Here is a 15125-nt window from a genome sequence, read left to right on the forward strand (position 1 = left end):
GACACTAAACAGGCACTGAAGGAGCCTCCGGATTTCGGATACCATGGCATCGGCCCAAGCCCGAATAAGTCCAAACCCCGCATCAGTCGGGTGGAAGACCGATCCGACATAGGCCGTAAGTAGTCCTGAATATCAGAGAAACATGACATATATCCATTATATTTTACACTATAATAACAAGATAGTAAAGAGCAAACCATGGTTCAAACATTCAAAATCCTCGTCCTACCCGGCGATGGCATCGGCCCAGAAGTGATGACAGAAGCTGTCAAAGTCCTCAAAGCCTTCGAAACCCCAGAACGTAACTTCGAAATCCGCCAAGAGCTAATCGGCGGTTGTAGCATCGACGCGCACGGAAAGACCGTTACAGAAGAAGTCAAGCAGGCGGCACTGGACTCAGACGCCGTACTATTCGCAGCAGTCGGAGGACCGAAATGGGACAATCAACGACGTGGTCTTGATGGTCCAGAAGGTGGACTTCTGCAACTCCGTAAGGCAATGGATATATACGCGAATCTGCGTCCTTGCTCGTCGACTTCCCCGAGTGCATCTATTGCCAAGGAGTTCAGTCCATTCAGACAGGATATCATCGAGGGGGTGGATTTCGTTGTTGTGCGGGAGAACTGCGGAGGAGCATATTTCGGCCGAAAGGTTGAGGAGGAGACCTACGGTAAGATGGAATTTCGGGCTTGATATCTGATAGCGAGCTAATACCTTCTACAGCAATGGATGAATGGGGCTACTCCGAAGCCGAGATCCAGCGCGTGACGCGTCTATCTGCTGAGGTAGCACTGCGGCATGATCCGCCCTGGCCTGTGATTTCACTGGACAAGGCGAATGTTCTGGCCTCGTCACGTCTCTGGCGGCGTGTAGTCGACAAGACCATGGCAACTGAGTATCCGCAAGTCAAGCTGGTGCACCAGCTTGCTGATTCGGCATCTCTGATTTTGGCAACGAACCCACGATCACTGAATGGTGTAATTCTTGCCGACAACACCTTCGGCGATATGATCTCTGATCAGGCTGGGTCTATTATTGGCACGCTGGGAGTGTTGCCAAGTGCTAGTCTCAATGGTCTTCCTGGAGACAAGACACTGAGAACACGGCCGTATGGACTTTATGAGCCTACTCATGGCTCTGCTCCGACGTAAGTCTCGTGGAAAGTAAATTAGAGCAATTCCTGACACTGTGATAGTATCGCTGGACAGAACATCGCCAATCCCGTTGCGATGATCCTGTGTGTTGCACTGATGTTCCGGTACTCATTGAACATGGAAGTTGAGGCGCAGCGGGTAGAGGATGCGGTGCGAAAAGTGCTGGACTCAGGGCTTCGGACACCTGACTTGGGCGGTAAGGCTAGGACTGTTGAGGTTGGCGATGCAATTGTCGCTGCGCTGTAGGGTTGTCGTATGTAGATATGAGCTGGTATCGACCAATGCAATGTGACTATCTTCTGTGCCTACATTCCTCCTAAAAATTCTGATGACACTCTAAAGTATTACGTTATCGTCATTTTTCTATCGCTTTTGTTAAGCTCTTTAGTGTCTCTTTCCAGTCCTCTTCGAATCATGCACATATATAGACGCCAGTTAGTTCCTAATGATGTTGTAGTGGGTTGCCTCTGCTATAAGCTGTCCCCAGACTCTTTGGGACACGGTCTATGATAAGTTATGTCTTTATCATCATGCGGTTGAAAAATGGTATCTTGATGGTCACGATGTCCCTGCCTAGAGGGTGGGTGAATCTATGTAGTTATGTCTTTTTATGACAACAATACGATTGGTAGATCACGAGAAGAGAGCCAGAAATTTAGTTTCTGCTTAAAGCACATTCATTGTCAGGGCTGTCGTCATTCTTCTTGCGGCAAGATGATCGAGCTTCTGATGAAAGATTGAATCTATAGAATGATTGCATTCTGAGTCAAAGGCCTGGGGCCCTGCAAACATGATTGTACCTAGAACAAGAGCTCCAAGAGCTCAATGGATATATCTAAATAGCTCTCAGGGGCAAGGGAAGCACCGTTACAAAGAATAAATCCGATCAAAGCCAATGTTTGATATCTGACGGCTGGACCTGGAGCAAAGGTGAAAATGAAAGAAGACGGAAGGAGCACACACCTGGCAATAGATTCTTATAATAGATTCATTCCTTTTCATAAGATTACATTTTGCTCGCGCTCTCTCTCTTTCCTTCACATTCAAAAATGTCATCTCCTTCAAACGAAAAAGACTTAACGCCCTCAGACCCCCCTCCTCGAAACACGAATTCGACGCAATTCGACAACATTAAAACAACGGAAGAACGTCCCATATTTTGGGAAACCGTAATGGGGTCAGGCGAAACTCCAACCATGTCATACGAAAGTCGACCTCCCCTACCTCAATTACTACCATCGTTAGTACTAGCACCGCAACAGCCATCGCAACCAGCCCCCCAGATGCCGAACGCAGGATCCTGCGTCCTACGACTAGAACATGTGGAAGAAAAAAGTCCAGCAGCCAAAGGCGAGCTAGTGCACTCCATTGCCGAAGACATCTGCGCAACATTTATCTGCATCGCACGGCACACCGAAGCGGGCACCCTGGAGAACGCGCAAACGCGGGTAATCGACAACGTGATCAAGACGATCCGCGACACGGATGTTGAGCGGCGGATATTCCTCGAGAGGAAGGTGCGGCGACTACGGATGGAGAGACGTTTCTTGCGCAGGGAACATGCTGCGACGGTTGGGCAGGCTGATGCACTGGCGTGCGGATACAGGAATAAGGTGCAAGGGTTGACACATTTGTTGCGGGAGGCGAGAGGGGAAGTTGTGCAGTTGCGCGGAGAGAGGGATTTGTTGCGGGCTTGTGTGAAGAAGGGGGAGATTAACGGTGGTAATAAGGATGGAATTGAAAATGGACAGGTTGGGGGCGTGGAAGGGGTTGGGGTGGATATGGGGGATGAAGCTATCAAAGATCATGGCGAAATGGAAGGAGATGGGTGCCAAGAGAGTTTGTTTGAAAATCTTTGACTTTCACTGCGTGTGTCAAGGTTATGAAACACGGCATTTCATTTCTTTAGGTGTTCAGGGGGATTCGGAGATTTCAATTTTTCAATTTCTCAGTTGCTGGAGAGTTAGTTGCAACCATATCTTCTACTCCATCGAGACGTTTTCTGTTGCCCTGTACTGTATGAAATTAGAGACTAGTGCCCAGTTGTCTCCGGGTCACCAAATTAGTGTGTCTCATATCGTATTTTCGATCTGGAAGTTGAACGTCGGCTTATGAGTTCCGAGGCATATGAATAGGGCTCCCGACGGCATTTGATCGGAGGTAAATGACTTCATATCGTTTTATCGCAAAGAGTCAAGATGCTCACGTATAAAGCGTTGAAAATGCTTTGAAAGCAAGCTGAACCGGGAACAATATCGGAATCTCTCGCATTGTAAATCGAAAGCACCCGAAAAGCCGTGAAAACTAAAGAACCTGAACGGGAATCGCAGCAGCAGAGACCGAAGGGACCTCGGCATTTCTGCTTTGAATGCGCGCAAACTGATTCGGCCCGCGGATCCACTGTCCTCCGCGCATGTGGGCATGTGGACAAGAGAAGTCCAGAGTCAAGACCCTTTTCTAATCCTTTTCTTTTCCTATTCACTCTAAGTCCTCTCAAACCTTTTATCCAACCAGGCATCAGACAACCGAGTCGAAGCCGACCACATTTGTTGTTCCCGAAGAAACTTTTTTTTGCCCGAAAATTACCCCGGACCGCGTTATCGGCCGAGAACAAATATGAGCCACGACTATGAAGCCGTCCGCAAGGACATCATCGCTCAGTTGAAAAAGCCCGATTATGACGATGGCAGCGCAGGGCCAGTATTCGTACGCTTAGCGTGGTAAGTAAATGTTCTGATTTTCGTTTCGGGTTCCCCGGTCGGGGCCCCGGATTCGCGCCTCATGCACATCGCCACTGACACTTCTTTCTGCACAGGCACTCCGCCGGCACATACGACGCCGAGTCAGATACTGGCGGCTCCAATGGCGCGGGTATGCGTTACGAAGCAGAGGGAGGCGACCCTGCCAACGCGGGTCTGCAGCATGGGCGAGCATTTCTAGAACCGGTCAAAGAGAAGCATCCTTGGATCACCTACTCGGATCTGTGGACATTGGCCGGAGTAGTAGCTATCAAGGAGATGGGCGGACCTGAGATCGAATGGCAGGGCGGACGAACAGATCTGGTAGGCGACAGCAAGGTGCCGCCACGCGGACGGTTGCCGGATGGCGCACAGGGCGCCGATCATTTGCGCTTCATCTTTTACCGCATGGGTTTCAACGACCAAGAGATCGTAGCGCTGACAGGCGGTCACAACCTTGGGCGGTGCCACGGTGACCGCAGTGGATTTGAAGGGCCGTGGGTAACGAACCCGACGCGATTCTCGAACTCATTCTTCAAGCTGTTGCTTCAGCTTGACTGGAAGCCTCGCAAGATGGCGACTGGTATGACGCAGTTTGTGTATGAGGATCCTGATGCCGACGAGGATGAGGAGCCGTTAATGATGCTACCGACTGATATGGCGCTCTTGACGGATCCATCCTTTGCCCCGTGGGTGAAGCGGTATGCTGAGGATAAGGACCTGTTCTTTGATCACTTTGCAAAGGTCTTTGCAAAGCTGTGTGAGCTCGGTATCCGACGTGATGCTCAGGGCACTGTTACCAACACTGATGGTACTCTTGGTGGTTATATCTCGGCACCAAAGAAGAGCAACACTGCCACTGGACCACCCAGATCCCGTCTGTAGGCTTTTGTTTTTGTGTTTGTTTTGTTTTTCTTTGTTGATTATATGAAATTCCCTTTGTAAATAGATAATATAGAATTGAAGAGAAGAGAAGATACACATATCACTGGGATACAGTAGAGAGAAGAAAAAGACGAGGAAAGGGGAGTCCGGGGTATTGCGGGGAAGTGGCCTTTTGCAACGTTACTCTTTACTTATGCTCAGATGTACAGTAGTAAGTACAGTAGTTCATTTGTTCGGAGAACCCCGTGTGAAGATGTTATACAAGTTATGTCTAATAAGAGCCTTCTGATTGGTGGATCTTCATATAAACTAGTATCACCTTCGTATAACGTGTATTGATTGGCATGGACCCCAGAACTACCAGGTACCTACAGCTGTACATATGTATAGGCAGGTCTGTCAATGTTTCTATATTATCATATTTGTAACAAATCACTCAATCATAAACAACTAAACAAATACATATATATCAATAATCGGGATCCGAATCCTCCTCATCGTCAGGTTTCCATGTAGGATCATCATCCTTCTTTCTGCTTCTCCTCCTGTCCTCCTCTTTATCTTGCGCATGTTGGTTTCTCATCTTCGAGGCATCTGTTCTCTTCTTCACCTCTCTCTTCTCAATGTTTTGCTGTCTCCTTATCTCAGCGGCGTCAGAAAACGCGCTCGCTCCTGTCGTATGCACCGTTACATATTTCGATGTCTCACTCAAACGCTTTGGAGTTGCAGCCCCTGAACATGGCTCTGGAGTCACTAGGCTCATCGGTTTTGCAGTTGATGGCACTAGTCCTGGAGTTCGAGGAATCTGGATAGTAGTTGGCTTTGTCTTCTCAAGCGCCTGTTGCTGTTTCTTGTAGTCATCTTGCTTTCGCCTTTTTCTCACTTGTCGCTCCTCTGGCGTCTCCTGCTCTTTTAGCCTTGCGTATTCCTTGGCCTCTTGCTCGCGCTGGTTCCTCTGCCGTCTTTCTTCTGCCGCCTCTGGCCTCGTTTTCCGTGCCAGATCGTAATTTTGCTGCTTTCTCACTTGTCTCTCTTTCGCAAGTTCGTATTCCTTATGGGCTTTTCTCTGCCTCTCCTCCAAATCCAGCCTCTCCTGTCTCCGCTCATTTTCCTTCTGTTGGTAAAAAGCGGTTGCAGCTTTGTACATGTACTCATTGAGCTCCGTTTCATACTTGAAATTCTCCTTAGCTTTGTATGCCGCTTTCAGCCGCGGATCCATGGTTTTACTGAGCATTAGAGCCGTCTTGAACATAGTAGTATACCTGTATAGCCGACTACCAGGGGCAAACTCATCTGCATCCGGCATAGTGATATCAGATTGCGCCGATCTGCTGCGACGCGGTCTTTGTCTTGGTGATTGCCGCGTAGGAAGATCGGGGAATTCCAGAGCTCCTTCCTGGCCTGGTGTACCAGAAGGCCAGAGCACGGGATTCTCAGAGAGCCAGTCCGGGGTTTCAAGCATAGAGCCGAACATGTGATTCTTGAACCTATCTTCGGGATCAGGCTGAGAATTCTCTGTCGCGGCCGCAGCCACGGTCTCCGCGTACTCTTGTTGGGTTATAGGTTCATTAAGAAAAGAAATATCGAAAGTTGGAGGTGTGGTGGTGGAGTAAAGAGCAGGGTTCAGGAGTGCTGGATCGATGACCGATGGATCGAGGGCAGCCGGATCAATCATCGTATTACCTGCTGAGTCACGTTGTGGCTGGAAGGGCTGGAATAGATTTTCGGAGTTTCCCGCCCAGGTTGGGTTGTAGTCGTTGAACTGCTGACCATCAACAGGCAAATAGCGGCCCCATAGCTCCTCCTGTGGCTGAACCGTCGCTGAACTCCAAGGGACATGCGCTTCGAGGACGTTCTGGTTTCTTCCAAGAATGTTTCCCATGTCATACACGGCGTTGTGGGCTGTGGCCAAAAGCTCCCTGGAGGGATCCATGATTCGTTCGTAAAAGAGAAGCGGAATAGACTTGTGATTTACCCATTCCAAGGGCACTCGATCATCTGACTTGAAAGGAGGGACTCCGCCGACAATAACTCCCCCGTTCAGCTCACTATCGTACATCATGATATTGCTTCCATCTGTCTCACCTCTTTTGGAGTCGGTCCAATAGAGACGAGCATGCAGTTCATTGTTATAGATGCCACCAAGCCAGCGATAATGCGCCACTTGCTTGTTGTTATCATAATCGACATATCTGAATTTGATGTTCTGAGTGTGATTCTTCAATCTCGTCTTGTTATCGAAAGTCATCACCAGACGCAGTGGGAGTTGGCCGATCTTTCTTTCTCCAGTGACACCAATCGCATCTCCACAATTCGTGCAGGGGAATGACTTCTGCGCATAGAAACATCTCTCAATCAAAGTACCAGTACTCACTCCTTTATCATCGCCTTTTCGATATCCCGGCAAGATACAAGAGCCCTGGTGGGAGTTGATAAACGGTTGAGCCCCTTGGCATTTGCAAGGCGTCACACGCTCAATGTGATGGTAACGGAACTGAGCGAAGTTTTTCGTGACCTGGGACCATACTGCCCAAGGTGGAATAGGCTCTCCCATTTTCAAATGATGTTGCCCATTTAAGAAAAATTGAAGAAACTGGTCACGTACACGCGTGGATGTGGACTTATCGAAAGTATCCCAGGCCGCATTTGTGGACTCAATGTATGCACATTCATTTTGCGTGAACTCGGATATTCGATTGTTGGCACGATCAATTTTAGTGCACCCGACATCCAACAGCATCCCTGCTACAATCGCACAGTCGGTGGCGCAAGAGTTGCCACTCCAGACAGGACCACGACCACGAAGTGGAAAAACGGCCCCATTGGGATCCCACTCAAACGTGATCGGTGACAGCCTCACGCTCGCAGTGGTGCTGAAAGCTCCGATTTTCATATCAAGCAAGTCATCATAAGAGTGTGCTGTCCGATACTTGACAGGTTCTTTGCGAATAGGTATACTGGGGTCACGGTCCAGATCAGCATATACGATATGCATCAAGGCCTTTTCAATTGCCTCGGAGACGATTCGCTTTTCATAAACAGGTTCACCGGCCGGTACGATGGGGCCAAGTTGTTGCTCGCCGATGGGAGGGGCAACATGTTCGGGATGCAACCCAGGCATCCAGCCCCATTCTAAGACATTTCGAGTAGGGAAGACAGGTTCAGGAAGAGCTTGTACAGGTTGATCACCAGGACCAGGGGCCCTATAAGCAGGAGCACCGGGAGAAACATCTCGCCTTCGCTTGCTGGGGGAAGTTTCCAGCCCTGTAGCAGGTCGTTTTTGTGTAGGATCTGTCGCTTGCTCGCCTCTCAATAAATCCGAAGCAATGGTTTCGAGGCTCTGGTCCTGTTGCTGGGGAGGAGCTGGTGGTGAAAAGTTGAAACTCGAAATCAGTTGCGTGTTGGTAGGAGGCTGCTGCATTGGCAGCTCGGGTTGGATTTGCTGATTGGGCGAGGCTGGCGGATTGAAACTGTCTGGCGAATACAGATATTGCTGGAGAACTATGTCGGTCAAATCTAAGGGTGCATTATCAGGGCGAGAATAGGCTGGCAAAAGGACTGTTTGACTATGTGGTGTTTCTATGAACCATCGACTGATAGGCTCTGGGCGTGGAGTGAGGTCGTATCTCAGCAATCGAGGCCCACTATCTCGATAAATATTGAGTACATCGTCGAAGGACTTTGGGCGATGTATCTCTTGCATATGATAGAAGAGTTTCCACAGGGTGGTTAGCATAGTTTTGAGATTGTGCGCCTTTCTGCTTGTTTTACTGGTCGGTTTGGGATCCCCCCACCGAATTCCCCAGAAATAATGTTTCATCAAGACCTTCGTCTGCGCCAACTTGAGAGTGCGGAATGTTCCATTCGCAATAGTCCCGAACCTGACATTGAGAAAAACCCAGTCGATGGGTGGATCAGGGAGATTGGCAAATTCATACTTGAACACAGGCTCTTCCGGCTGTACCAGGTCGTCCGGCGTCTGAGGAAAAATTGTACTAACCATCTTGACTGCAAAAGAGTGGTTTGACGATCGTATTCGAATCTTCCACGGCGAGCTCAATCAAGAGCAATGTAGTGTTGCCAAAAGGTGTGGAATTGGCTTCAAGAGCTTCAAAAATAGCGACCAAGGCCATTTGAGACGAGTGCGAAGCAGCCCCTTTAATGGACGGCGAGTGACATTCATTTTCGAATGGACACACCTTAAGTTCTCTTCGCGAGGTCAAAGAAAATCCAGCAGTGTATTGTAGACAGCAAGCAAGAGATCAAAGAACACATCTGACTCCAAGTCGAAGACCGTGGTCAACTCCAGCTTCTTGATTCACAAAGCATTTGAGTTCCGTAAACGATCAGAAATGGTCAGGAAAGAACATGAAAGGTCAGAAGCGGCCATACTTCTGGCAAGGTAAGCGTGCGTGCGCTATAATTATCACAGCGGTCCGGATTTTCAAAATTCAGAGGGCCTCAAAGGACCATAGTGAATGAAATTGAAAAATATACTTCTGGTTCCACCACTAGTGGCGTTGCTTCGACAAAAAAAGACCAGTAGTCTTGTAACGAACCATTTGGATCAAATCGGCTGTAGATCTTGGGCTTCCAAGCCCGGCCCAGAGCGTAAGAACATGGCTGTGACTTCTCTTAACAGCAAAATGGCGGGTGCCATTCCAAGGCATGATCAAATATTGCCTTTTGGTTAGTGGGAAATCTCGACATCCATTCAAAGCAAAACACTGGAGTATACGTTGCATGTCAGGTTAACAGGCCCTTAGTCGACCGCTCGAGATTCGAGAAAACCAGCCGGATGCAAGATCAAAGGCCATAGTTCAACAAGTAAACCAAGATTCAAATAGGTCATATGAAAACCTTTGGACTCGACCAAAGAAAAGAGTTTGGTATCCCTGGGCACTAAGTTTGGTGGCAGTTTCATGTCGAAGACAAAGGAGGGCTCCAGGTAAAATACACGTAAATAACAGATACATTTACGCTTTAATGACAATACTGCATAATATCATCATGTGACTTCACCTGATCTACGAGCTAACTCCTTTTAGCCTAGGTCGCAACAAGCGAGCCCTCGTCCCAATCAGGTTAGCGCACTAATTACCCGATCCCACAAGCAAAGTCATCTTAGTTGGACTTCCTCCTCCCCATCCCTCTGTCGACAACCCATCGCGATCCTCGCCCATCGCCCATCATGTGTACGTGCCGAACCTCCCTCTCAATCTGAAAGCTTCATATGCTACAAATCCACGAAATTGCCCAACAACAAAAGAGAAGGAACCGGTGGCACTCGACGAAACTCGAAATTGAATGTCGGCTAACATGAACTTTCGATAACAGCGCTCGTGACCGGCGAGAAGACGAACTTCCAGTTCATCTTGCGTCTGCTCAACACCAATGTTGACGGCAAGCAGAAGATCATGTACGCGCTGACCCAGATCAAGGGTGTCGGTCGCCGTTACTCCAACCTTGTCTGCAAGAAGGCCGATGTCGACCTCAACAAGCGGTACGTTCGCAACAACCCCCATCGATACTACAATCGTCCGCCCCTATGTTTTAGAAAAGAGAAGGACTGGAAAATTGTACGGGGAAAATTGGAGTTGAATCGATATATGAACAAGACATAGGGGCGGAGGAAAAATCGCACAAACTCACAGAACAGCAAAGCTGACTAGGTGTTTTTATAACAGTGCTGGTGAGCTCACCACCGAAGAGCTGGAGCGCATCGTCACCATCCTCCAGACCCCTACCCAGTACAAGATCCCCTCGTGGTTCCTTAACAGACAGCGCGACATCACCGATGGCAAGGACACCCAGGTTGTCTCCAACGGTCTCGACTCCAAGATCCGTGAGGATCTCGAGCGCCTGAAGAAGATCCGCTCCCACCGCGGTCTGCGTCACTACTGGGGCCTCCGTGTCCGTGGTCAACACACCAAGACCACTGGCCGCCGCGGTCGCACCGTCGGTGTCAGCAAGAAGAAGGGCTAAACAATTCGTCTGTTCGTTTTTTTGCCGGGGGTTCATTGGAGGGATTCCGTTATTTCCGGTGTGTTTCTATGGGCATCCGTGGGACCTTTTCCCCGCTGGGCTGGGTGTGCCAGTCCAAAAAATTGAAAATGAATCATACCAATGAAATGAACGATCTCTTCGTTACAAGTTCCACTATCGGCTAGGTTGAGGCTATCTGGGTTGAGCTATAATCTACCTTGATGGCCGTCAGCCTGGCTCTCCGTAGGGTAAGCTGTCTTGTCCCGCTATGGCATGGCAAGCATATGTAGGTAGATATTCGTCCCCAAGTACCATCATACATATGTTATTCGATTTGTGTGTGCTGCTATCTTTAGACATGAAAATGTGGGGTTTCAGCCACCCCATGTTCCTTTACTACTTTGCACCCACCTCGCAACATCCATCCACCCATACAGTCTACATCGTGTCTAGAAAGTTTGGCGGCATTCTTCGATGAGCTTTCGTTGTCATTTCATCATCAACGTAGAGTGCCCCCGTTATATGTCCTACCAAAATTTTCCGGTTGTTCGGGGCCTTTCTTAATCTTCCTCCAATCACAAATATATAGCAGCTAACTACCTATGTCAATATCGGCCTTCAATATAACCTTGGGAGGTGTTTTCACACCTTCAAGACACGATGTACCCTCCTAGTGCCCCATTGAACTCTATATTGCTATCCTATCATCTCTGTCTTGGTAGCTCCTATGCTATATGGTATGTATCTATCTAATATGTAATGCCATTTTAATCAAAATTGATGGATTCAATGTTGCCTAAACCTATATACCAGACAAAAGCAAACTCACCAAAAGCAGGAAAGAAGATTGTACCGACTAAGCAGCATTCTAAATTCCATACTAGCTGTCAAACGTATGCAAACAGCCACAAGATCAATCAGACGCGGTGTAACGATAACATCATTGACGCATTGTATCAAAAGAGCAGCTCAGACAAGATTTCAGTACCACTCACCACCGATCCAGCGGTTGAAAAACTCCAGACCGGCCTCGGGCTGGTCCATAGGAACCATGTGGCCTGCGCCGTAGATGCGCATGAAGGTGAAGTTGCCGTGAGTCTTGATCTGACCAATCTCCTTGTCAACGTGCTCATTGTTGACAATCTTGAGGGGTTCAAGCTTCTTAGGAGCGAACTCCTTCTGGCCAGGCCACTCGAGGGCCTCGGACCAGGCCTTGTTACCGAGCCAGTTGCAGATGAAGTCAGCATCACCGGCGTAGATCAGGACGGGGATCTGCTCAAGGAGACCAGGCACTAGGCGGTGGTAAGGCTTGAACCAATCTCCGTTAAAGAGGAAGTTACGGTTGATGTCGAAGTTGCAAGAGTCATAACCATCGACCTCAGCGCCGACGGCATCGCGCACGCTCTTCTGGCCAAGGTATTCGCTGACCCAGCCCATGCCCGTGTAGCACAGGTTGCTTGTGTCCTCGCACTTGCCGCGAACATCATAAACATTCTGGCCGGTGCGCTGGTAAGGGCCGATCATGGCGTTGTTACAGTAGATAGAGGCGGGGACGCAAACCCAGGGGCTCTCGCTGTTGTAGCAAGACTGGATCATGCTCTGGCAACGGTCCAGGGAGTTGTCCATGGATTGACAGGTGCTCTCGTCAACAACAGCGGGGTAGCCTCCGTCACCGCAAGCCATAGGGCGGTAGTACTCGTACTGAGTAAGGCCATCAGTGAGACCGTTACCGATCAGGACAGACTTGAGGTTGATGTTGCGCTTTTTGTGGGAGAGGATCTCAGAAGCCATGACGGGGATGTAGTGACCAGCGTAGGACTCGCCAGCAATATGGAAGTCTTGCTTGGCGTACTCAGGGAACTGCTTGAAGAACAGTGTGAGGAGAGCGTAGACGTCCTTGGCAGCAGCAACGGTGTTGCTGACAGAGGAGCCACTATAGGAGTAGCCAACGTTGACGGGCTGGTCAAGGAAGATAACAGAAGCATTGTTGTTCCAGGAGAAGTCATTGTAGATGGGCTTGATATTCTCGCCGATGGAGCTGGGGCCAAGTTCGAGGAACAGTCCAGTGAGGGAAGAGCATCCAGGACCACCATTCAGCCACAGGACGACGGGGTCATTCTTGGGGTCGTTACGAGATTCAAAGAACCCTTTTCAAGATTAGCGAATCATACTTAATAATTTGGTGGAATTAAATGCATGACTCACAGTAAAACAGGTGCTTGTCTTCCTCATTGTCGTCGAGGTAACCGCTGTATTGCTTGACGCCAGGGTCGATACCGAGGGCGCTGGGGTCGACCTTCTTAGCACGAAGGCCATAGGTATCCAGCTTTCCATCGACTTCGCGCTCCTTGGTACCATCAGTACCCTCGACCCAAATGCTTTGGACGTCAGCGCCACTGACGTGGTAATCCCAGTGGGAGTCAGGACGGCGGGTGTGCTTCTTGGGCAGGGAGAGCATAGGAGCGCTCTCCATAGATTCGGGAAAGTAGTTTGAAACTTCTTCCCAAAGCTGACGGGCCTCACCAGAGAGGGACTTGAACTGGTCAGAGAGCTTGGAGAATGCATCCGCACCCTTCTGGGCTACATTCTCCGCATACTCCTTCTGACCTCCAAGGACCTGCTGGAAGGGCGGGGCGGCTGCCGAAGCAGCTCCTACCAGAAGAGTGGCAGACAGGAGTCTCATTGCCAGCTATGTTTGGAGTTCACAGCAAGAACGATGCTAATGATGGTTATGGACAGCAGCGGGTACCTTGGGGTCTGGCATCAGGTTAGCTCTTATCAGTAAATGTTGGTGTGTATAGCTCTAAATTGACAAGCTGATGAAGACAAGGTCACTCACATGTATGTCGATACCACAAGATGATGATAATTGATTTAGGATTTGGGATGGGGGAGATGCAAGATATGCCTGCACTTGGAGATGAGGAGAAGCAGGAGGGAATGCCGATGACGCCGAATTAGGGCGATAAGGCGGCTGGGCCAATCAGTGGAGAAAGCATGATTCAATTTGAGTCACGGGGATGTCACGAGATCTGCGAGGGGCATGTGCTTTGTGACTAAGCCTCTTTGGGCATTTATCTCTTGGCATAGTAACTTTTGATATCATCAGCTTAAAAAAAGTTGCACATATACCATTGTCGGCGGTGTTATTTTTTGAAAAACCATATCAAAACTTGTTATCTACCTATTGCTCCTTCTTTTGGCAATTCTTTTTTTCCGACTCAGATCTTCAGCCCTCGGTGGCTTAACACCTAAAATGCCTATCAACCAACCCTCCAACCAAATCAAATTCACCAACGTGTCGGTGGTCCGACTAAAGAAGGGTACGTATATCTTCGTCTTGCACATATCCTCTGCTGCTAATATTGATATTTATTCAGGCAAGAAGCGCTTTGAGCTCGCCTGCTACAAGAACAAACTCCTCGAATACCGATCCGGCGCCGAAAAAGATCTTGACAATGTCCTCCAAGTCCCAACCGTGTTCCTCTCCGTCTCCAAAGCACAAACTGCCCCAACAGCAGAACTAGCAAAGGCTTTTGGAGCCGGCACACCCCGAGAGGAAGTGCTGCAAGAGATCCTGCGCAAAGGCGAAGTGCAAGTCGGCGAGCGCGAGCGCAAAGATATCCTCGAGCGAGTGGAGAAAGAAGTTCTGGACATCGTCTCCGGTCGACTAGTGGACCCTTCGACCAAGCGCGTGTACACAACTGGCATGATTCACAAGGCGTTAGATCAACTAAGCTCCGCCAGCGGACAGCAGCAAACAGCAGGCGATAACGAGGACGACGAGAAGTCCGCGCAACCGAAGAAGCCACTTTGGACGGGTGTGTCGTCGAACCGTTCGGCTAAGAGTCAGGCGTTGGATGCCATGAAGGCTCTTATCGCATGGCAGCCGATTCCCGTGATGCGGGCTCGCATGCGTCTTCGTGTGACATGTCCGGTGTCGCTGCTGAAGCAGTCTGTTAAGGCTGCGCCTGGTGCTGCAGCCAACAAGGAGAAAGAGGCTCCCTCTGGCAAGAATAATAAGAAGGGGGGTAAGGGCAAGAAGTCGAAGCGTGATGATTCGGATATCGAGGATGCTCAGTCCGATGCAGAGGCAGCGCCGAAGGCTCCAGGGACAGTCAAGGATAAAATTTTGTCATTGTTTGAGTCTGTGGAGTCGCAAGAGGTTGTCGGTGGAGATGAGTGGGAGATTGTTGGGTTTGCTGAACCTGGTGCGTTCAAGGGACTCAATGATTTCGTGGGTAATGAGACCCGTGGAAGGGGCCGAGTTGAGGTCTTGGACATGTCGGTCACACATGAGGATTGAATATGACATCGTTCTATTACTTTATGGGATCTTACTGCACATGATATACCGACATGA

General features: G+C 49.3%; 7 protein-coding genes across 7 annotated transcripts; 5 read left to right on the forward strand and 2 right to left on the reverse strand.

Moving 5' to 3' along the window:
* Nucleotides 1–198: 198 nt before the first annotated feature.
* N7529_003568 (3-isopropylmalate dehydrogenase) lies at nt 199–1400 on the forward strand (the record flags this gene model as incomplete). The annotated part of the gene is made up of 3 exons (XM_057239095.1): nt 199–670; nt 724–1147; nt 1196–1400. 3 exons carry the CDS (start codon nt 199–201, stop codon nt 1398–1400), a joined length of 1101 nt encoding a protein of 366 aa, XP_057098390.1.
* Nucleotides 1401–2203: 803 nt separating this feature from the next.
* Nucleotides 2204–3013, forward strand: N7529_003569 (uncharacterized protein; the record flags this gene model as incomplete). The annotated part of the gene is made up of 1 exon (XM_057239096.1): nt 2204–3013. The coding sequence occupies one exon, from the start codon at nt 2204–2206 to the stop codon at nt 3011–3013; it is 810 nt and encodes a 269-aa protein (XP_057098391.1).
* Nucleotides 3014–3770: 757 nt separating this feature from the next.
* Nucleotides 3771–4777, forward strand: N7529_003570 (peroxidase; the record flags this gene model as incomplete). The annotated part of the gene is made up of 2 exons (XM_057239097.1): nt 3771–3874; nt 3970–4777. 2 exons carry the CDS (start codon nt 3771–3773, stop codon nt 4775–4777), a joined length of 912 nt encoding a protein of 303 aa, XP_057098392.1.
* Nucleotides 4778–5246: 469 nt separating this feature from the next.
* Nucleotides 5247–8780, reverse strand: N7529_003571 (uncharacterized protein; the record flags this gene model as incomplete). The annotated part of the gene is made up of 1 exon (XM_057239098.1): nt 5247–8780. One exon carries the CDS (start codon nt 8778–8780, stop codon nt 5247–5249), a length of 3534 nt encoding a protein of 1177 aa, XP_057098393.1.
* Nucleotides 8781–9968: 1188 nt separating this feature from the next.
* On the forward strand, nt 9969–10762 carry N7529_003572 (40S ribosomal protein uS13; the record flags this gene model as incomplete). The annotated part of the gene is made up of 3 exons (XM_057239099.1): nt 9969–9972; nt 10115–10280; nt 10465–10762. The coding sequence occupies 3 exons, from the start codon at nt 9969–9971 to the stop codon at nt 10760–10762; spliced, it is 468 nt and encodes a 155-aa protein (XP_057098394.1).
* Nucleotides 10763–11743: 981 nt separating this feature from the next.
* cp3 (carboxypeptidase C PRC1) lies at nt 11744–13445 on the reverse strand (the record flags this gene model as incomplete). The annotated part of the gene is made up of 2 exons (XM_057239100.1): nt 11744–12909; nt 12968–13445. The coding sequence occupies 2 exons, from the start codon at nt 13443–13445 to the stop codon at nt 11744–11746; spliced, it is 1644 nt and encodes a 547-aa protein (XP_057098395.1).
* A 573-nt stretch (nt 13446–14018) lies between these two features.
* On the forward strand, nt 14019–15068 carry N7529_003574 (guanine nucleotide exchange factor SDO1; the record flags this gene model as incomplete). The annotated part of the gene is made up of 1 exon (XM_057239101.1): nt 14019–15068. One exon carries the CDS (start codon nt 14019–14021, stop codon nt 15066–15068), a length of 1050 nt encoding a protein of 349 aa, XP_057098396.1.
* Between the last annotated feature and the right edge of the window lie 57 nt (nt 15069–15125).

The sequence above is a fragment of the Penicillium soppii genome (assembly GCF_028829465.1).
Source record: "Penicillium soppii strain IBT 18220 chromosome Unknown utg000004l, whole genome shotgun sequence".
In the NCBI taxonomy this organism is placed as follows: domain Eukaryota; kingdom Fungi; phylum Ascomycota; class Eurotiomycetes; order Eurotiales; family Aspergillaceae; genus Penicillium; species Penicillium soppii.